The sequence below is a fragment of the Gambusia affinis genome, linkage group LG19 (assembly GCF_019740435.1).
Source record: "Gambusia affinis linkage group LG19, SWU_Gaff_1.0, whole genome shotgun sequence".
Taxonomy (NCBI): domain Eukaryota; kingdom Metazoa; phylum Chordata; class Actinopteri; order Cyprinodontiformes; family Poeciliidae; genus Gambusia; species Gambusia affinis.
In genome coordinates this window covers 19,096,317-19,110,436 of record NC_057886.1, presented here as the reverse complement: position 1 = coordinate 19,110,436, position 14,120 = coordinate 19,096,317, and the positions used below count along the sequence as shown (strand labels likewise).

The 14,120-nt window shown below is 36.3% G+C and overlaps 3 protein-coding genes across 7 annotated transcripts; 2 read left to right on the top strand and 1 right to left on the bottom strand.

The window, feature by feature from the left end:
- The first annotated feature begins 219 nt into the window (after positions 1 to 219).
- On the top strand, positions 220 to 5,091 carry cdip1 (cell death-inducing p53 target 1). 2 transcript variants are annotated; one of them, XM_044099495.1, is made up of 6 exons: positions 220 to 327; positions 1,446 to 1,597; positions 1,865 to 2,017; positions 2,372 to 2,431; positions 2,811 to 3,087; positions 3,592 to 5,091. In XM_044099495.1, exons 2-6 carry the CDS (start codon positions 1,522 to 1,524, stop codon positions 3,701 to 3,703), a joined length of 678 nt encoding a protein of 225 aa, XP_043955430.1. In that variant the 5' UTR covers positions 220 to 327; positions 1,446 to 1,521; the 3' UTR covers positions 3,704 to 5,091. The 2 variants fall into 2 exon arrangements, with proteins under 2 accessions (XP_043955430.1, XP_043955431.1); XM_044099496.1 differs by lacking the exon at positions 2,372 to 2,431.
- On the top strand, positions 3,069 to 14,111 carry snrnp25 (small nuclear ribonucleoprotein 25). 4 transcript variants are annotated; one of them, XR_006369032.1, is made up of 11 exons: positions 7,566 to 7,582; positions 7,661 to 7,891; positions 9,187 to 9,277; positions 9,391 to 9,496; positions 9,575 to 9,649; positions 9,747 to 10,209; positions 11,919 to 12,068; positions 12,160 to 12,273; positions 12,613 to 12,699; positions 12,890 to 13,037; positions 13,184 to 14,106. XR_006369032.1 is itself a non-coding variant. In XM_044099499.1 (7 exons), the coding sequence occupies exons 3-7, from the start codon at positions 7,670 to 7,672 to the stop codon at positions 9,802 to 9,804; spliced, it is 552 nt and encodes a 183-aa protein (XP_043955434.1). In that variant the 5' UTR covers positions 3,069 to 3,087; positions 3,592 to 3,665; positions 7,661 to 7,669; the 3' UTR covers positions 9,805 to 11,607. The 4 variants fall into 4 exon arrangements, 3 of the variants coding, with proteins under 3 accessions (XP_043955434.1, XP_043955433.1, XP_043955432.1); XM_044099499.1 differs by lacking the exons at positions 7,566 to 7,582; positions 11,919 to 12,068; positions 12,160 to 12,273; ... (1 more) ...; positions 12,890 to 13,037; positions 13,184 to 14,106 and adding exons at positions 3,069 to 3,087; positions 3,592 to 3,665 and having other exon boundaries at positions 9,747 to 11,607; XM_044099498.1 differs by lacking the exons at positions 7,566 to 7,582; positions 7,661 to 7,891; positions 9,187 to 9,277; positions 9,391 to 9,496; positions 9,575 to 9,649 and having other exon boundaries at positions 9,816 to 10,209; positions 13,184 to 14,111.
- Positions 5,126 to 7,339, bottom strand: polr3k (polymerase (RNA) III (DNA directed) polypeptide K). Its single transcript, XM_044099500.1, has 3 exons — positions 7,120 to 7,339; positions 6,927 to 7,014; positions 5,126 to 5,349 (listed from the first exon to the last, which is right to left on the bottom strand). Exons 1-3 carry the CDS (start codon positions 7,228 to 7,230, stop codon positions 5,222 to 5,224), a joined length of 327 nt encoding a protein of 108 aa, XP_043955435.1. The 5' UTR covers positions 7,231 to 7,339; the 3' UTR covers positions 5,126 to 5,221.
- Positions 14,112 to 14,120: the final 9 nt, after the last annotated feature.

Sequence of the window (14,120 nt, the reverse complement as noted above, 5' to 3'; positions counted from 1 at the left end):
TGTGATGCTTTAGATTAAATTTGTCATTTTAAACAGTTTAATTGCTTCATTTTAGGCTAGAGAACAAATAATGAACTTTTTTCACTATTGCGTTTTTCTTTTTTCTAGACCACAGAAAAAACAAATCCTCATATTTAGCAATGGTTTTAAAGAGTGCAAGGAAAATGCCTTATTTTCCTTTTTGACAGGGCATCAAAATACGCCAAAACACTAAAGTACATCATGATTAATGACGTCAGTGTAAATCTGTCTCAACGGATGTCGAAGCAGCTAACGTCAAACAACTTCAGCTACAACACGGTTCGGTGCTGTTCTTCCTAGAATAAGGTAATGACCCTTCCAGCTTGTTCCTATCTCCTTGTATGCAGCGAACGAAGAAAACAATTATCTCTACTTGTTTTCCAAGTCAGTTTTTATTCTCACCTCTTTGGCGTTTAGTTTCTATACCTAGAATGGCGACGCTAGCTAGCCTTGTAGCTAACGACAGCTAGCTTTCAACCATTGGGTTCAGTTAAAACGCTGCGACGTCTTGAAGTTGCCTTAGCTGCTGACCACTAATACGCCCCGTCAGTCATTCTCAGTCGTATGAAGGAACCTGAAATAAACATGTTTTTAACCAGACGTTTAGCCTCTGAAAGCGACTTTCCTGTTAGCTAGCACGTATGTTAACTGACAAAGATGTAGCCAATTTGTTTTGACTAAATTATCCACCTTTATGTTAAATCAATGCGGACTTCCGCTTACATATATTATGTAACGAAGTTATTTATGGTCTTGCAAGTAGCTTTGACATGGATTATCTCCGAACAGCCTACATTTTGATTTTACGATACTGTTTAGTTAGTTTTTTTGTTGAAACTTATAAAAGTCATGCTAAGTAAGGTATTTCAATTATACAAACATATATTTTTAATAATATACGCATAGCATTTAGTTACGAAGTTAAAGGTAGTGGTGTAAACATACCGAAATAAACATATACAACTTTGTCAAATTGTTGTTCTCCAACCTTAAGTGTATGAACAGTAGCATATAATCTTTCTGTAATTGTTACTTTATAGCGTGAAATTTGCACTCATGTTAAATATTTAGTTTTCAATTTACATTCATTTATCCACAGTATTTATTTTATTTTACATGTAAAAGGCACACAGAACTAGCCAATGACTTTTGACGGAATTTCTTGCACACATGTACTGCTGCTAACACCAGACATCACAAACATCAATTTGGCGAAAATTTTAGTTTAAGAGATAAATAAAATAAAAGATAAAACCATAAAAATTATGAATTTACTGAGAGAAAATATTATTTGTGACGTCTACAATTATATCAACAAATTGTGACAGGCTTACACTTAACCCCTGCATATATTATTTAGCTTGAGAGAGATGAGTACTTTCTGGTGAAACTTGAGATAAAAGATTTCATGTTTTATTTCTCAGCTGTAAACCCGACCCACACAGCTTTGATTGCCATCAACGCATCCGAGCCATCTGTGAGCCTAGATCTCCGGCCAGTATGTCCAGTGACCCTCCCCCTCCGTATCCCGGAGGTCCCAGTGCCCCCCTCATTGAGGAAAAGAATGGACAACCTGGTAATGAAGGGAAACTTGCAAGGGTGTGCTGAATGTTGATGAGTACTTTAGTTTAGTTCTCTGTGTGAAATAATAAGTTCTAGCGAGTGATCCTTTATTTTGCTCTGTTTTGAATATACACAAAGAATGTTTAAACATTGGTTGTCATATGGGTTTGGTATTTTCAATTCTTTGTAATAAGAAATGTCTTTCAATATTTCTCTGATCTCTGTGACTGATCCACTTAACTTTTGTTGATCAGATAATTTTTTTGTGTGTATATTTTAGAAACAGTTAGAACTACTCAGCCACAAGGACAGCCCCTACTTCCAGATTATGGTCCTCCCCCCTATGAAGGTCCACAGCCAGGCTTCCTACCGCCACATGTTCCAGGAGAAGGACCCATGCCCATGCCCATGCCCATGCTGTCACCAATGCAAGGTGCCACATTTTGTCCTAAAATATCAATAAACTTCTTGTTTCTATGTTTATGCTTCTTTTAATTGTCCAGTCTAGCACCAGACTCCCCTGGAAATTCTGTGTCTACAAATATTTAGTGTCTCTGAAGTATGTCAGAATCCATTCACGTTTAACTATGACTTCAGTTTTATTTTACTGGCACAATCAGTTGTGTAACCACAGCATTTCACACAACTCACAAATTCATCATATTCCTACTTTAAGTTAATTTTTGGTTGGTTTTTTTGTTTGCTTGCTTTGTTTTTGTGCTCTCCATGATCCTTCCTATCTGTTTTTTTATGTTAATACTTTTATTCCTGAATGCAATCTTTGCAGGTATGGCCTACCCGCCACCTCCAGGTCACTTTGCTCATCCAATGCCTCCACCAATGCAAGGTGCAGCAGTCTTTCCGCTAATATCAGTAAATACTGATCATCATAGTGTCCTTGTGTGTATTTGGGTGAAAAACTGTCAGTGGAGGTGTTTACCTTTTTGGCTCAGCTTTTAAAAACATCAGTGGTCATCCATTTTGCCTTTTTTTTTATTTTGAAATGCTGTAAAGTTTCTTTGTGTATTCATATTTTTCTGTGTTGGTTTTTGTCACTGCCCACAGATTTATTTTATTCACACATTAATGTGTAACCACATCACCCAAAAGCATCATCAAATTCTTTCCCTGCATATAATTTCAGTTTCCTCTACAATGTTAGACCATTCTGTACTTAAAGTTTTTTTTTTTTCTTTTTAATGCTTTAATTGATTCTTTGTCTGCAGGTGGGCCATACCCACCGCCACCAGGTCACTTCGGTCAGCCAGTTCCGGGACAGATGGGTTCGGGTCCCAGTCACTTTGTCCACATGGGAAGTCACACGGCGACCGTCCTGGCTCCTCCGGGTGCAGCCACCACTGTGACGGTACTGCAGGGCGAAATGTTCCAGACGTCGCCGGTGCAGACCGTGTGTCCGCACTGTCAGCAGGCCATCGTCACCCGCATCTCTCATGATGTCGGGCTCATGAACACACTCTTCTGCCTCTTCTGTTTCTTTGTAGGGTAAGTTCAAAGTTTTAACTATAGGATGAAAGAGTTATTACATTGATAACCCCGACTCAGCCATAATTTAAAAGTAAAGTTTAATCTTAAGTAGTAATTTTTAGTCAGCAGAAGAGGTACTTTAGACATATTAACAGATTAGACCTTCTAAAATTTTTCAAACTGTTATGAGAAATGTGATCATATTTACAGTGGGGGAAAAAAAATAAAGCAGTGGGTTTAAAGAGTATCAAACAAAATATTTAGCTTGCAAACTTCTCATCTGTTGTGCTGATGTGGAGCATATTTCTGCAATCTTCCATTTGGCTCCGTGCAGTTACATCAGAAACTCTTACTACTCTTTTCTTGGAATCTCTAAAAATGTGGAGACAAGTGCTGATTCTTTAATTTCTTTACTGAACTGAAATATCTTTTTCATCATTTCAGTCATGAATGGGAATCCTGATTAACCTCATCTGCAGGTGTTTGATTTTGTTGTATTTTTTTCTTTTTCTTTGCTCCCAGGTGTGACCTTGGCTGCTGCTTGATTCCCTGTCTGATTGATGACCTCAAGGATGTGACACACACCTGTCCTAATTGTAAGGGCTACATCTACACATACAAGCGCATCTGCTAACCACCGACAGTGTTTCACCACAGAGCCATGTGTGTGCACACACTTAAAACTCTCAGCTCCCCCTGCTGTTAGTGACAGCAGCCTCCACCCCTTGCCCCATTTTTCCATAGTGCTGTTCCCTACTTATCGTAAATAAAGTTGTCTCATAAACCCACAGAATAATTGCTGTATATATCTTCCACCTTCTTCTAAAACATTTAAACAAGGATTTAAAATGTACAAAACCTCTAAAGTGATGGACGTTAAAAGAACCAGTAACTAAAAAGCTGCAGTTGCACATAGACTGCTGTAAGCCTACAGACATTTTTTATCTTATGCATGTGAAGGAGAAGAGAAAAATCAAGTTAGCCTCATTTAGAAAAAGCTGTGAAATTGCTTATTTTATTCGAATTCTTATGTTAATGTTACTCAGACTGTGAGTTAGTGTGTTTTTTTTTTTTGGTCTCATCTTAAAATAACATTTCCCAACATTTATCTTAACTAACCCAATTTTGTCTGTATCATATTTTCCTCATGTATGTTTTTCTTGTTTCCACTGGTTTAACAAAACCCAATTGCAAATTTAATCTATTTATATTACATGCTGTATTTATTTTTGTTCAGTCACTAAATGTTCAGTGACTTGCTGCTTTTCTGTTACTGGCCCTCTGTCCCATTTTGTGTCTCGTTTTAATAAACTCAACATTTGCACTTTATTTTAAAATCCACTGTTAACCCTTTTGTTGTGAAAATATAAAGAAAAACATTATTGGGCTTTTACGGAATGAATCTGACTGTATGTGCACTAATTGAAAACATGTTGAAGGTGGCAGATGTGTTTTTGTCACTGATTTAAAAAAACTGCATGACATCTTAGTAAATGACTTCACATTGACAGGATGCACTAACAGATTGTAGATTCAAAATAATCTAAAATAGAACATTTTAAGAAAAAATTTGAGCAAATTCAACAATGGCTCATGTTCTTTAAGACTAGGTGCATTGTTCAGATGCATGTTAATGACATACTTTTAAGCTTCAATTAAGATTAAAAATATTAATGCAAAACAACTTCCACTGAATTGTCTGCCGCCAATAAATAATCAGCGTACCACCACTGCATGCCCAATCCTGTGTTCACTAATGCCTATCAATCGTTCATTTTCTTGATTTTTACTTTAAAAAAAGGAATTCTGCCGATTCGCTCCCTGACTAAATGTGCAACTGACTTTTATTTTGTTTGGATTGACAAATCAATGTAAAACTTTTGAGCTGAAGGATTGCAACAAAATGTTCTTGTGAAAACTGCATTGCTATAATGTCTGTGATAATGTACAACAATGTAAGACAGTTTATTTAACTGTTGTACACAGGTAATATTTTATCAATAAAAGTCATGAAGAAATCTATTATCTTGAAGATACATGATGTCTGACAAGTAACTGTTGCATAAATTACATTTATTTTTGGGGAAAGATAATTTTTCAATAGACAAACCGGAATCTGAAAATAATATGAACTTTTTGCAATACACAGCCGTCAATCTCTCCATCTATGTCCACACTGTGCATTGCAGCATTTGTAGAAAGTTGTCATCGGCTCGTCTGCTGATCTGGTCTGGATCTGCATGAAATAAGCCCGGGGATGCGCACACTTCGGACACGTTTCTGTACAGAAACACGGATGCAAATTATCAGCCTAGAATAAGACTTTTAGTCATAAACATCACATTTTCCCTAATTTTCACACTTTAGTCAGCATGGCTGATACCCTAAAATACACAACGTAAAAGAAAAGGGGATAATGTTTTGATTATAGAATCATGTAGTAAATGAAATTTAAACATTTGCCCCAAAACTGCTTCATACTGTATCTTTAATGTAAAGCACCACTTTCATATTCATAGAAAAGATAGCTAATGCTTTTTGTGAAAATTTTAGCCCTGCATTTGGATACTCAACTGAGAATCCAGGCGACACGTCATTGAGTGTCACAGATAAAAGCATAAAGCTAAAAATGCTCACTCATCTTCCTCTCATTCACCCAACTACAAACAGAGCTGGAGGATGATCATCAGGGCAACTGGCTCTTGTGTGCTGCTTACTTAATGCAGTTTGTAATTGGGGACAATATATCAGATTCAATATTTTGTATAGTGACCTCAGTCTGAACTGTCATGTCGTATTTCACCCGACTTTATCATCAAACTGAAAGTTTTGAGTTTGATGCAGTTTTGTGTCATAGTAGTTAAATGTGTACAGCTATTGTAAACAATGTACAAAAACAAGCAGACACTGTTGATATTAGTCATAACTTTGCATAAACTTTAGTTCTGAGCACAACAACTGAAGAGCTGATAAACAACACGGAGAACCTGTATTTACTTAATCAGTGTGGAGACATCAGCAAGTACAGGTCATTCCACGGTTGTTGATCAAGTGGTGTTCAAAGTCAATCCTCAAGCAGTAGTATCCTACAATTTTTAGATTTTTTCCTGGTCCCAAACACTTTAACCGAATGCTTCACTATTATTACCAGACCCATGCTTTACTTGACATACAAAATTTGTGATTTGAGCATTAAAGTAAGAATTTAATGCTTGATTTTCACTGGGTGTAAAACTAAATCAGCACGGGAACATCTCTTCAGTGTACAAGTGAGTCAAAGCAGGTCTGTAAACATGATGGGTGTGAAACACCCATAACTGTCTAAACGCATCTTGTCTACTAGTTAGTATTTCCCAAACCCTATTTATCAAGGTCCACTGCATCTGATTCCACTTGATGGCTGATTAACAGGCTTTTCCTGTGCTGCAATCATGTAAATCAGGTGTGTTAAGGCAGAGAACTATCTAAAACATGCAGACAGCGTACCTTCAGGATCTGAGTACTTGTTGTTTTGGTAAAATGGCTTTCATTCATGCTGATCATTTCACATGAAACAAGCAGCAGACCGAATGTAAAAAGATAAAACTAATTTAACACAACATAATGGTCTAACACTGATTTAACGTGGTTGCATATAGTAATCAAAAAGTTAATTTTAGCTAAAAAAAAACAACAAAAACTTAAGTTGCGTTATTTTCACCTTGTATTTCAAGTATGAGATATAGGCATTACATTATGCTAACGTCTCAAGACGATAAAACAAAGCACTATAGTCCGTGGCGTTTTTATATTTGAACGTAATTTTAGTTTCAACATGCAGAACAGACATGTTTGAGACGATGAGAGGTATTAGTCACCTGCAGTTGAATCCACGTTCTCCCACGCTGCAGCGCCACCAAGGACATCATCCACCTCTTTTAGCTTGGGATACTTTCTGTTATTTACCTGCGAAGGTACAAAAGGGGTCATTTAACTCGTAGAATGTCGGAAAACGAGAAGAAACAGCAACACCAATTCCCACATAGTGCGGGTTAAAACGTTTTACGTTACCTTTCTGGTGATGTTGTGTACATATGGACAAGTGTTACAAGCGAATCTCATACATCTTTGTCCTTCTTCGACGATTAAAACATTCCCACATGTGGGGCAAAATAGCAACATGCTGATAAGACACAAAAAGAGTCAATTTAAAGAGAAATTAAGTCGTTTTAGACCATTTGGTGCACCCGGTCTGCTGCTTTTCATAGCGGAAGTGCAACAAATAAAACTAGTCGATAGGAAACACGGAGAAGAAAGTGATGTCTTGTTTTTTTAAAAAAGAAAAAAACTACACTGAAACTGTATAATATTTTATGACGTACACTAACTTTTAGGAAGTTGAATAAAGCAAAATGTAATTTTATTTTGTGCATGTACTTTATTTTTATTGAGTGGAACTTTGTGTGATGAGCCTAAATTTCCCACCGGATATATATTTTGCCCATTCCACATATAGAGAAGACAACTCGCTCTTGTGAGATAATTTTTACTTATTGTTTTTGTTCATGTTCAAATAAAATTTGGCTTGCGCATGTTCGCTGTCTTGTTTTAGTAGTTTTTGATGGAGGTGGAGCAGAGTCTAAGCAGTGGAGGTGAAAGGGGGATCGTTCTTCAGGATGAGGAGGTGGAAGAGGAGGTGAAAAAGGAGGAAGATGAAGAACCAACTGCTGATACAGAGGAGGAAGATGAAGATGCTCTCCCGCATTCAGAGATCCTGGACATCTTCGAGGAAGGACTGGCTCGACTTGTGCAGGACCCTTTACTTTGTGATTTGCCAATACAGGTTGGCAGCAATTTATTTATATTTTTATTTGTTGTAGTTGTTTGTTTGAGATTTAACTTCTGTAACCTAAGCCGTTCCGATATATTATTTTTAGAGAGAGGATGGCTTCTTATGTAAGCCCTTCCAAATCAGTCATACCTGCCATGTATTTTTCTAATTGTACTGTCTCAAACATGAACAATTCACATGCAAAACGAGCCTGAGATGCAGCTGTTGTATTTTTTTCATTTTTATACACGTTTTTAGTAAAATTCAGAACCTTCTTGAACGTTATTTTTTGACTGCAAGATTTTAAATTAGTTTGAACACATTTGGACTCCCCATGTTATTCAAATTTGCATCTAATAATAGATTACATTAATTCCTTAAAATTATGATTATGTAAGAGTCAGATTGCTTTCTAATTGCCTTTCAAAGGATTCGAGAGGCTCTTGCATTTTATTAACACTTCAAGACTTGTCCAGTCTTTTAGCTGAACAGCGCTGTGTAAAAACACGCCCTCAAAAGTCTTTATTAATATAAATATAAACTTAAATATTCTTAAAGTTTATTCTTTGACAATGTGTTTTGCATAAATATTCAACCTAGAGATGAATTTCTGGCTTGAAAACTAGAGATCCTCAATACTTGAAAATTATACAATAGTGATGTTATTGGTAAGTATTGTGATGATTATATCACTTGTGACAGATTCACATGTTATATGTTTTCAGCTAATATCTCTGGGAAACACATTAAATGGTGTTAAATCTGACTCAACTATAGAGTCAATTAAATGCAACCATACCGTGTCTTTGTGACAGGCTGTATGTAAAAGTTCTTAAAATGAAATTTAGGATGAATTTGTTGCTAACTATAAGTACTCTCAAGATCAACTCATCTTCATACTGCTCTATAACAAAAAAAATGCTTTGAAGGTGTAAGAAATCATCAAATGACTCATGTTTGCATTTTATTTTTCTTGCGACACCCGTTGCTGCAAGAAAACTGAACTCACTTTGTGAGCTTTGAACGTATTGACAGTCTCATTTTTACATATTATTTTTACATAATTTCCTACTTTCAGTTTAGTTATTGCTGCACACAATGACATCGGACATTGATGATGTCCCAGTGATGTTGTTTTTCTAATTTTGTCCAAAAATGAAGAAGACAAGTTGATTCTCACAGTTGAAGAACAACCAATTAAACATTTTCTTGGACCCAAAAGCATATATTTAAACCCTTAGGTCAGAAGTGCCTCCTTAATTTTTGGTTTTAAATGCTCATTGAAGAAACTGTCTTTATTTTTTTAGGTGACCCTGGAAGAGGTGAATTCCCAGATTGCCTTGGAATATGGCCAGGCGATGACTGTGAAGGTTTTAAAAGCAGATGGTGAAATAATGCGTCAGTGTTTGTTTAATTTTTGGTGATCTGCATTTTGCTTTTCACTTCACTTCTTCTGATTTTGTTGTTACTGCAGACAAGTGATAATAATTTGTCTGTCTGGTTGAAAACAGCTATTGTGGTTGTCCAGAATGCTACAGTCCTCGATCTTAAGAAGGCCATTTGCAGATTTATGGAGTTGAAACAGCAGCGAGAAGGCGGTGTGAAACATATCAGTTGGTAGGAGCATTCACGAACGCAAGAAAATAAATTAAGATTTGTCCGTAGCTCTACAACTGTTCTTCTTTTATTTCTCAGGAGATATGTTTGGAGAACCTACCATCTTGTATTTCAAGGCGAGAAACTTGAAGATGACACAATGAGGCTCAAAGAGTGAGTGCTTATACTTTCACTTTAGTGCTTAATGCACCTAAATCTTAACATCAAAACTGTCTGAATAATTAATTTTTTCTGTTATGGAAATCTTTAGTTATGGGATCAGGAACAGAGATGAAGTGACGTTTATGAAGAGACTCAGGAAGAAGTGATGCAGCATATTTGGAGAATAAACACAATTTCCTGCAGTGTCCTATTTTCTTCTTTAAAATAATTAAAATCTTGTTTTAATCTTTTTTGTATAAATGTTTCTTTGTCTAGTATCTGTTGGTTTTAAAATGTGTATCTGTTGTAACGTACATGTAATTACAATAAATAAGATTTTTGTAGACGTGCTTTGTGGATATTAAAATGTTTCAGTATTTTTACTTTCTCTGTGCCTACCTATATGTGTCCCGTGCTTCCATCTGAGCCAGACTGCAGCAGTTTGCAAAAATGGGAGTAATAAACGCCTCCCAAATGATTTGAATATTTCCTGAAAGATGGGAACAATATCCTCTTGTTCAGCTTATATGGATTTTACCTGTGAACGACATAGCAGAGGCAGCAAAAGCAAGGTAATGTCAGAGTTTTTCACAGTTTTATTTATTAATTTGTAGTATGTGACATTTAAAGTGGTGGAATGGGTTTTGTCGCGATTTGCTTTTTATGTACTGTGACAAAAACGTAAGCAGATATCATTAATAGATGTTTTCAGTTTTGGGGATACTGTTTATTTTTATTTACCTACTCAGCTAATTTAAGTATAATCTTCTTGATATGATTTTACTGTTGGTGGATTTTGCTGATTTTGTGAAAAACTTTGTTGTTCATTGTTGGAGACAACCAAACAGGCACCATACAGCTGTAGGTTTTTCATGTGAAAACTTGTTCTAGCATAATTCAAGTGAAACAATTTATTCTCTGCATTACAACAAGTCTGTCTAAACTTTGAGGGATGAAAAAAACATAACAGTTATCTATTCATTATACACATTTTATGACATTCCTTATACTTTTGGAAAATTGAGACCTCGTGATAAAGCTGAAGAGCTTTAAAATGGTTTTGCGCCTTGTTTTGCTTCTTGTTGCTCTTCTGTCACAATTGACTGTTTATGACAATAAAATTTTACTATCATGCTAACTTGGATAAGTACAAAAAAGTTTAAAATGGTGGTTGCATTAATTAAGGGGAGCAAAGCTATCTGAATCAACAAGGACCTATGTGGAAAATGTAAAATCCATTTTTAGACTGACTCAACTGTGAGTAATCACAATTATTTGGAAAGCTGAGTTTCATAAAGAGCCTCTTCCAGTCCTGATTATTACCGAGCTTGTAAATGAAGTAGGATAAAAGATCTCAAAATCAATGCATCCTGTTCCAACCTAGTCTATCAACTAGTAAATGTTACAAAACCATTTCTATGACTAGAAAAAACATGTAGCTCAGATGAATCTTCACAGGAGTGGCTTGACTATTAATATTACTCCAAAACCACATCACACTTTAATTTGAATGATATGCGATAGCCAAATAAACCAGGAAGTCTCCATCTAAATGGCAGAATGTAAGAAAGATTTTTAAGTTGCCCAATGCCAGCCTACCACCACATCTGATGAAGGTTCTGGGGCCTATTTCACCTGAAGACCTTCCAGCTTGGCTCAATTAAAACAAATCTGCAAATAAGGGAGAGACAAAAGTCCTCCACGGTGTTGCAAAACAGTCTTATTGCAAATGTTTGATAGCAGTTGTTGCTGCCAAAAGTGGCACTATCAGATAGGGCTGAGGAATAAAACTTCTTTTATTGATCAATCAAATTTTCCGTTTATGAAGATAAAATTTTTTTGGGGAAAAATTTAGATTTTTTTTTTAATCTATGCATTTTTTGGATTTCTGTAGTTCAGAATGGTGTCAGTCTTCCCACGGCCTACTATATTGTTTCACAACTCATATTTAGTTGAATTCAGATAAACTCACAGAAGGGATGATTGAAATTAAGTTTTTGGAATTTTAATTAATTATGATTTCTTTTTGAGAAAATAAAGTGAGAAAAAAATCAACTAAAATTGAAAATTAGATTGCTTTGAAAAAAAAAAGTACCTACCCCCCCTACCAGTTATTGGTGTTAGGAAGATATGACCTATTTATGTAGGGACAGGTTGGATAGCTTTATTTCATTTGGATAGTTTTACTCATATTTTACATGCAAAACAGAGAAAGACAAAATGATAGTAAAATCATTGTGTAAGCCTATGACATTGCTCAGCTTGTCTGCAAACTTTTCAGCTGCCGCCATGACCTCTTCACAAAATGAGGTTGAAACAATATCAGAAAAACTGAAAGACATTTCACTGAAGGAGGTACAGCTTGAAGACAGAAAGAAAATCTTGATGGTATTCCAGGAGCTAAGGAATCGGGCTGAATTTGGAGAAACAGGTGACATTAATGAATTCCCAGCAAATAAATCATAAAACGTCACTGATATTATGCAATCGGTGTATATATATATATTTTTTTTCCCTATCAGAAGAGTCAGCTGCTACCCAACAAGAGATCAATTCTATTGACAATAAACTGAAAGAACTCAGGATAAAGAAGGCAGAACTGCAAAAGAACTGTGACAATATCTTTAATGCAAAAGGTGAGAAAATGAAAAACCATGAGCACAAATTACTTTTTCTTTGTAAAATAAAAAAAGCCCACCCCTGCTTCCTGCCAGAACAGGGGTGGACAATTCCAGGCCTTGAGGGCTGGTCTCCTGCAACCTTTAGTTGTGTCTCAACGTCAACACACTGGAGTCAAATAATGAGGTCATTAGCAGGACTCCAGAGATCTTGACTGCATTTAGGAGGTGATTCAGCTGTTGGATTCAAGTGTATTGGACCAGGGAGACATCTCAGAGTTGCAGGACACCGGCCCTTGCGGACCAGGATTGCCCACCCCTGTGCTAGAGGCTTGTCACTGAAGTTCTCTCTTTCAGATATTAAGCATGAGTCCAACCAGCAACTTCCCGCTAGTGCTTCTGAAGATAAAATCTTCTATGTCGAACCTCCTCCTTCTTTTCCCGGTGAGCCACCAAGCCAGACAAACCTGTATTGTAAGAGGCTGCAAAACGAGGCATTGTACACAACTGTCACACCTCATATGATCTATATGCAGTTTGTAATTTTAGATGACAGGGACTGCAATTTTATTATGAATTTAGTTCTTGTAAAGAGTAAAAGAAAGATTTGATTGTGTATACATTCTTCTTTCAGCCCCTGCCGTGATTCTGGATATTGAAAGTCTTCCTACCCATCCAACTAAGACACAATGCCCAGAGTGCATGGAGTTTGTCACCACAGAGACTTTCACTTCCACCAGCAGCGTGACCTGGCTTGTTTGCTTTATGTCAGCTATGATGGGGTATGAACTCTCCCTCCCATTTCGTTTGGTGGTAAAATATTTGCCTAACGACACAGTTACACCTTGTTGTACCTGTTTCTGTTTGCTCAACCGCTTCCAGGTTTGTTGTCATCAGCTGGTTTTGTTTCTGCTCTCTCATTTTGCAGCTGCGTGGCTGGTTGCTGCCTCCTTCCCTTCTGCATGGACAGGTTCAAAACCACCACGCACAGATGTCCAAAGTGTCGGTCGAAAATCACAATCATTAAAAAGCTCTGAGAGGAGAAGCAATTGATGAGCAACTGAAGCTGAGAAAAAACGCTGGATCAGCAGCTGCTGGTGATTTAATAACTGCTGAGAGGATCTGCTGAAGAGTTTGTTTAGCAACATCATCCTCTATTATGCGGGGTGTGCCGAAAATCCACGTTTAAGGATTTATGTTTGTGAATGTAAAAATGTAATCTTGGCTGAATGGATTTAATTCATTGTAGCACATCTCAATAGGTATAACTGTGCCTTGTATGTAAATATGTATCATAATAGATATATAAAATGTATGAAATCTAACATTTCAATTTTAAACTACCTGAGAAATTCTACTAATCTTAAAGTAGTTCTTTTAAGAGGATTGTGATGCTGTGGGCCTTTTATCATCTCTTCAAAAGGATCAAATCTTGTCTTTGAAAGATCAGAATATTTTAAATAGAAATCTGGTGGACACTGGCAAGAAACTGAAAATGTGCCAAAAGATGAAAGAACCCAGGACTGTGAATGACAAGAAAGATTTTGCAACGGAAAATGATTTGTAATCTTTTTCTTTTCTGTATTCTCTAACCGTGTGAAACGCTATAGGAAAATATGCAATGGTGGGTTGTACAAAGACCTGACAGCAGTACAAATACGGGAACGTTTCAATCGCTGAACAAATGTACTCAAGTTAAAAACATTTTTTTCTAGAATTAAAAACTATAAATTCTCATGTAAAAAGAAATGAAAATATTTTAAATCTTTTTATACATCTTTGCCAGATGTGACATTAAATGTGTCTGGCAATGGATATGCATTTAGTGAGCTGCTCAATAAAGAATCATAAGAACTGATTTTCCT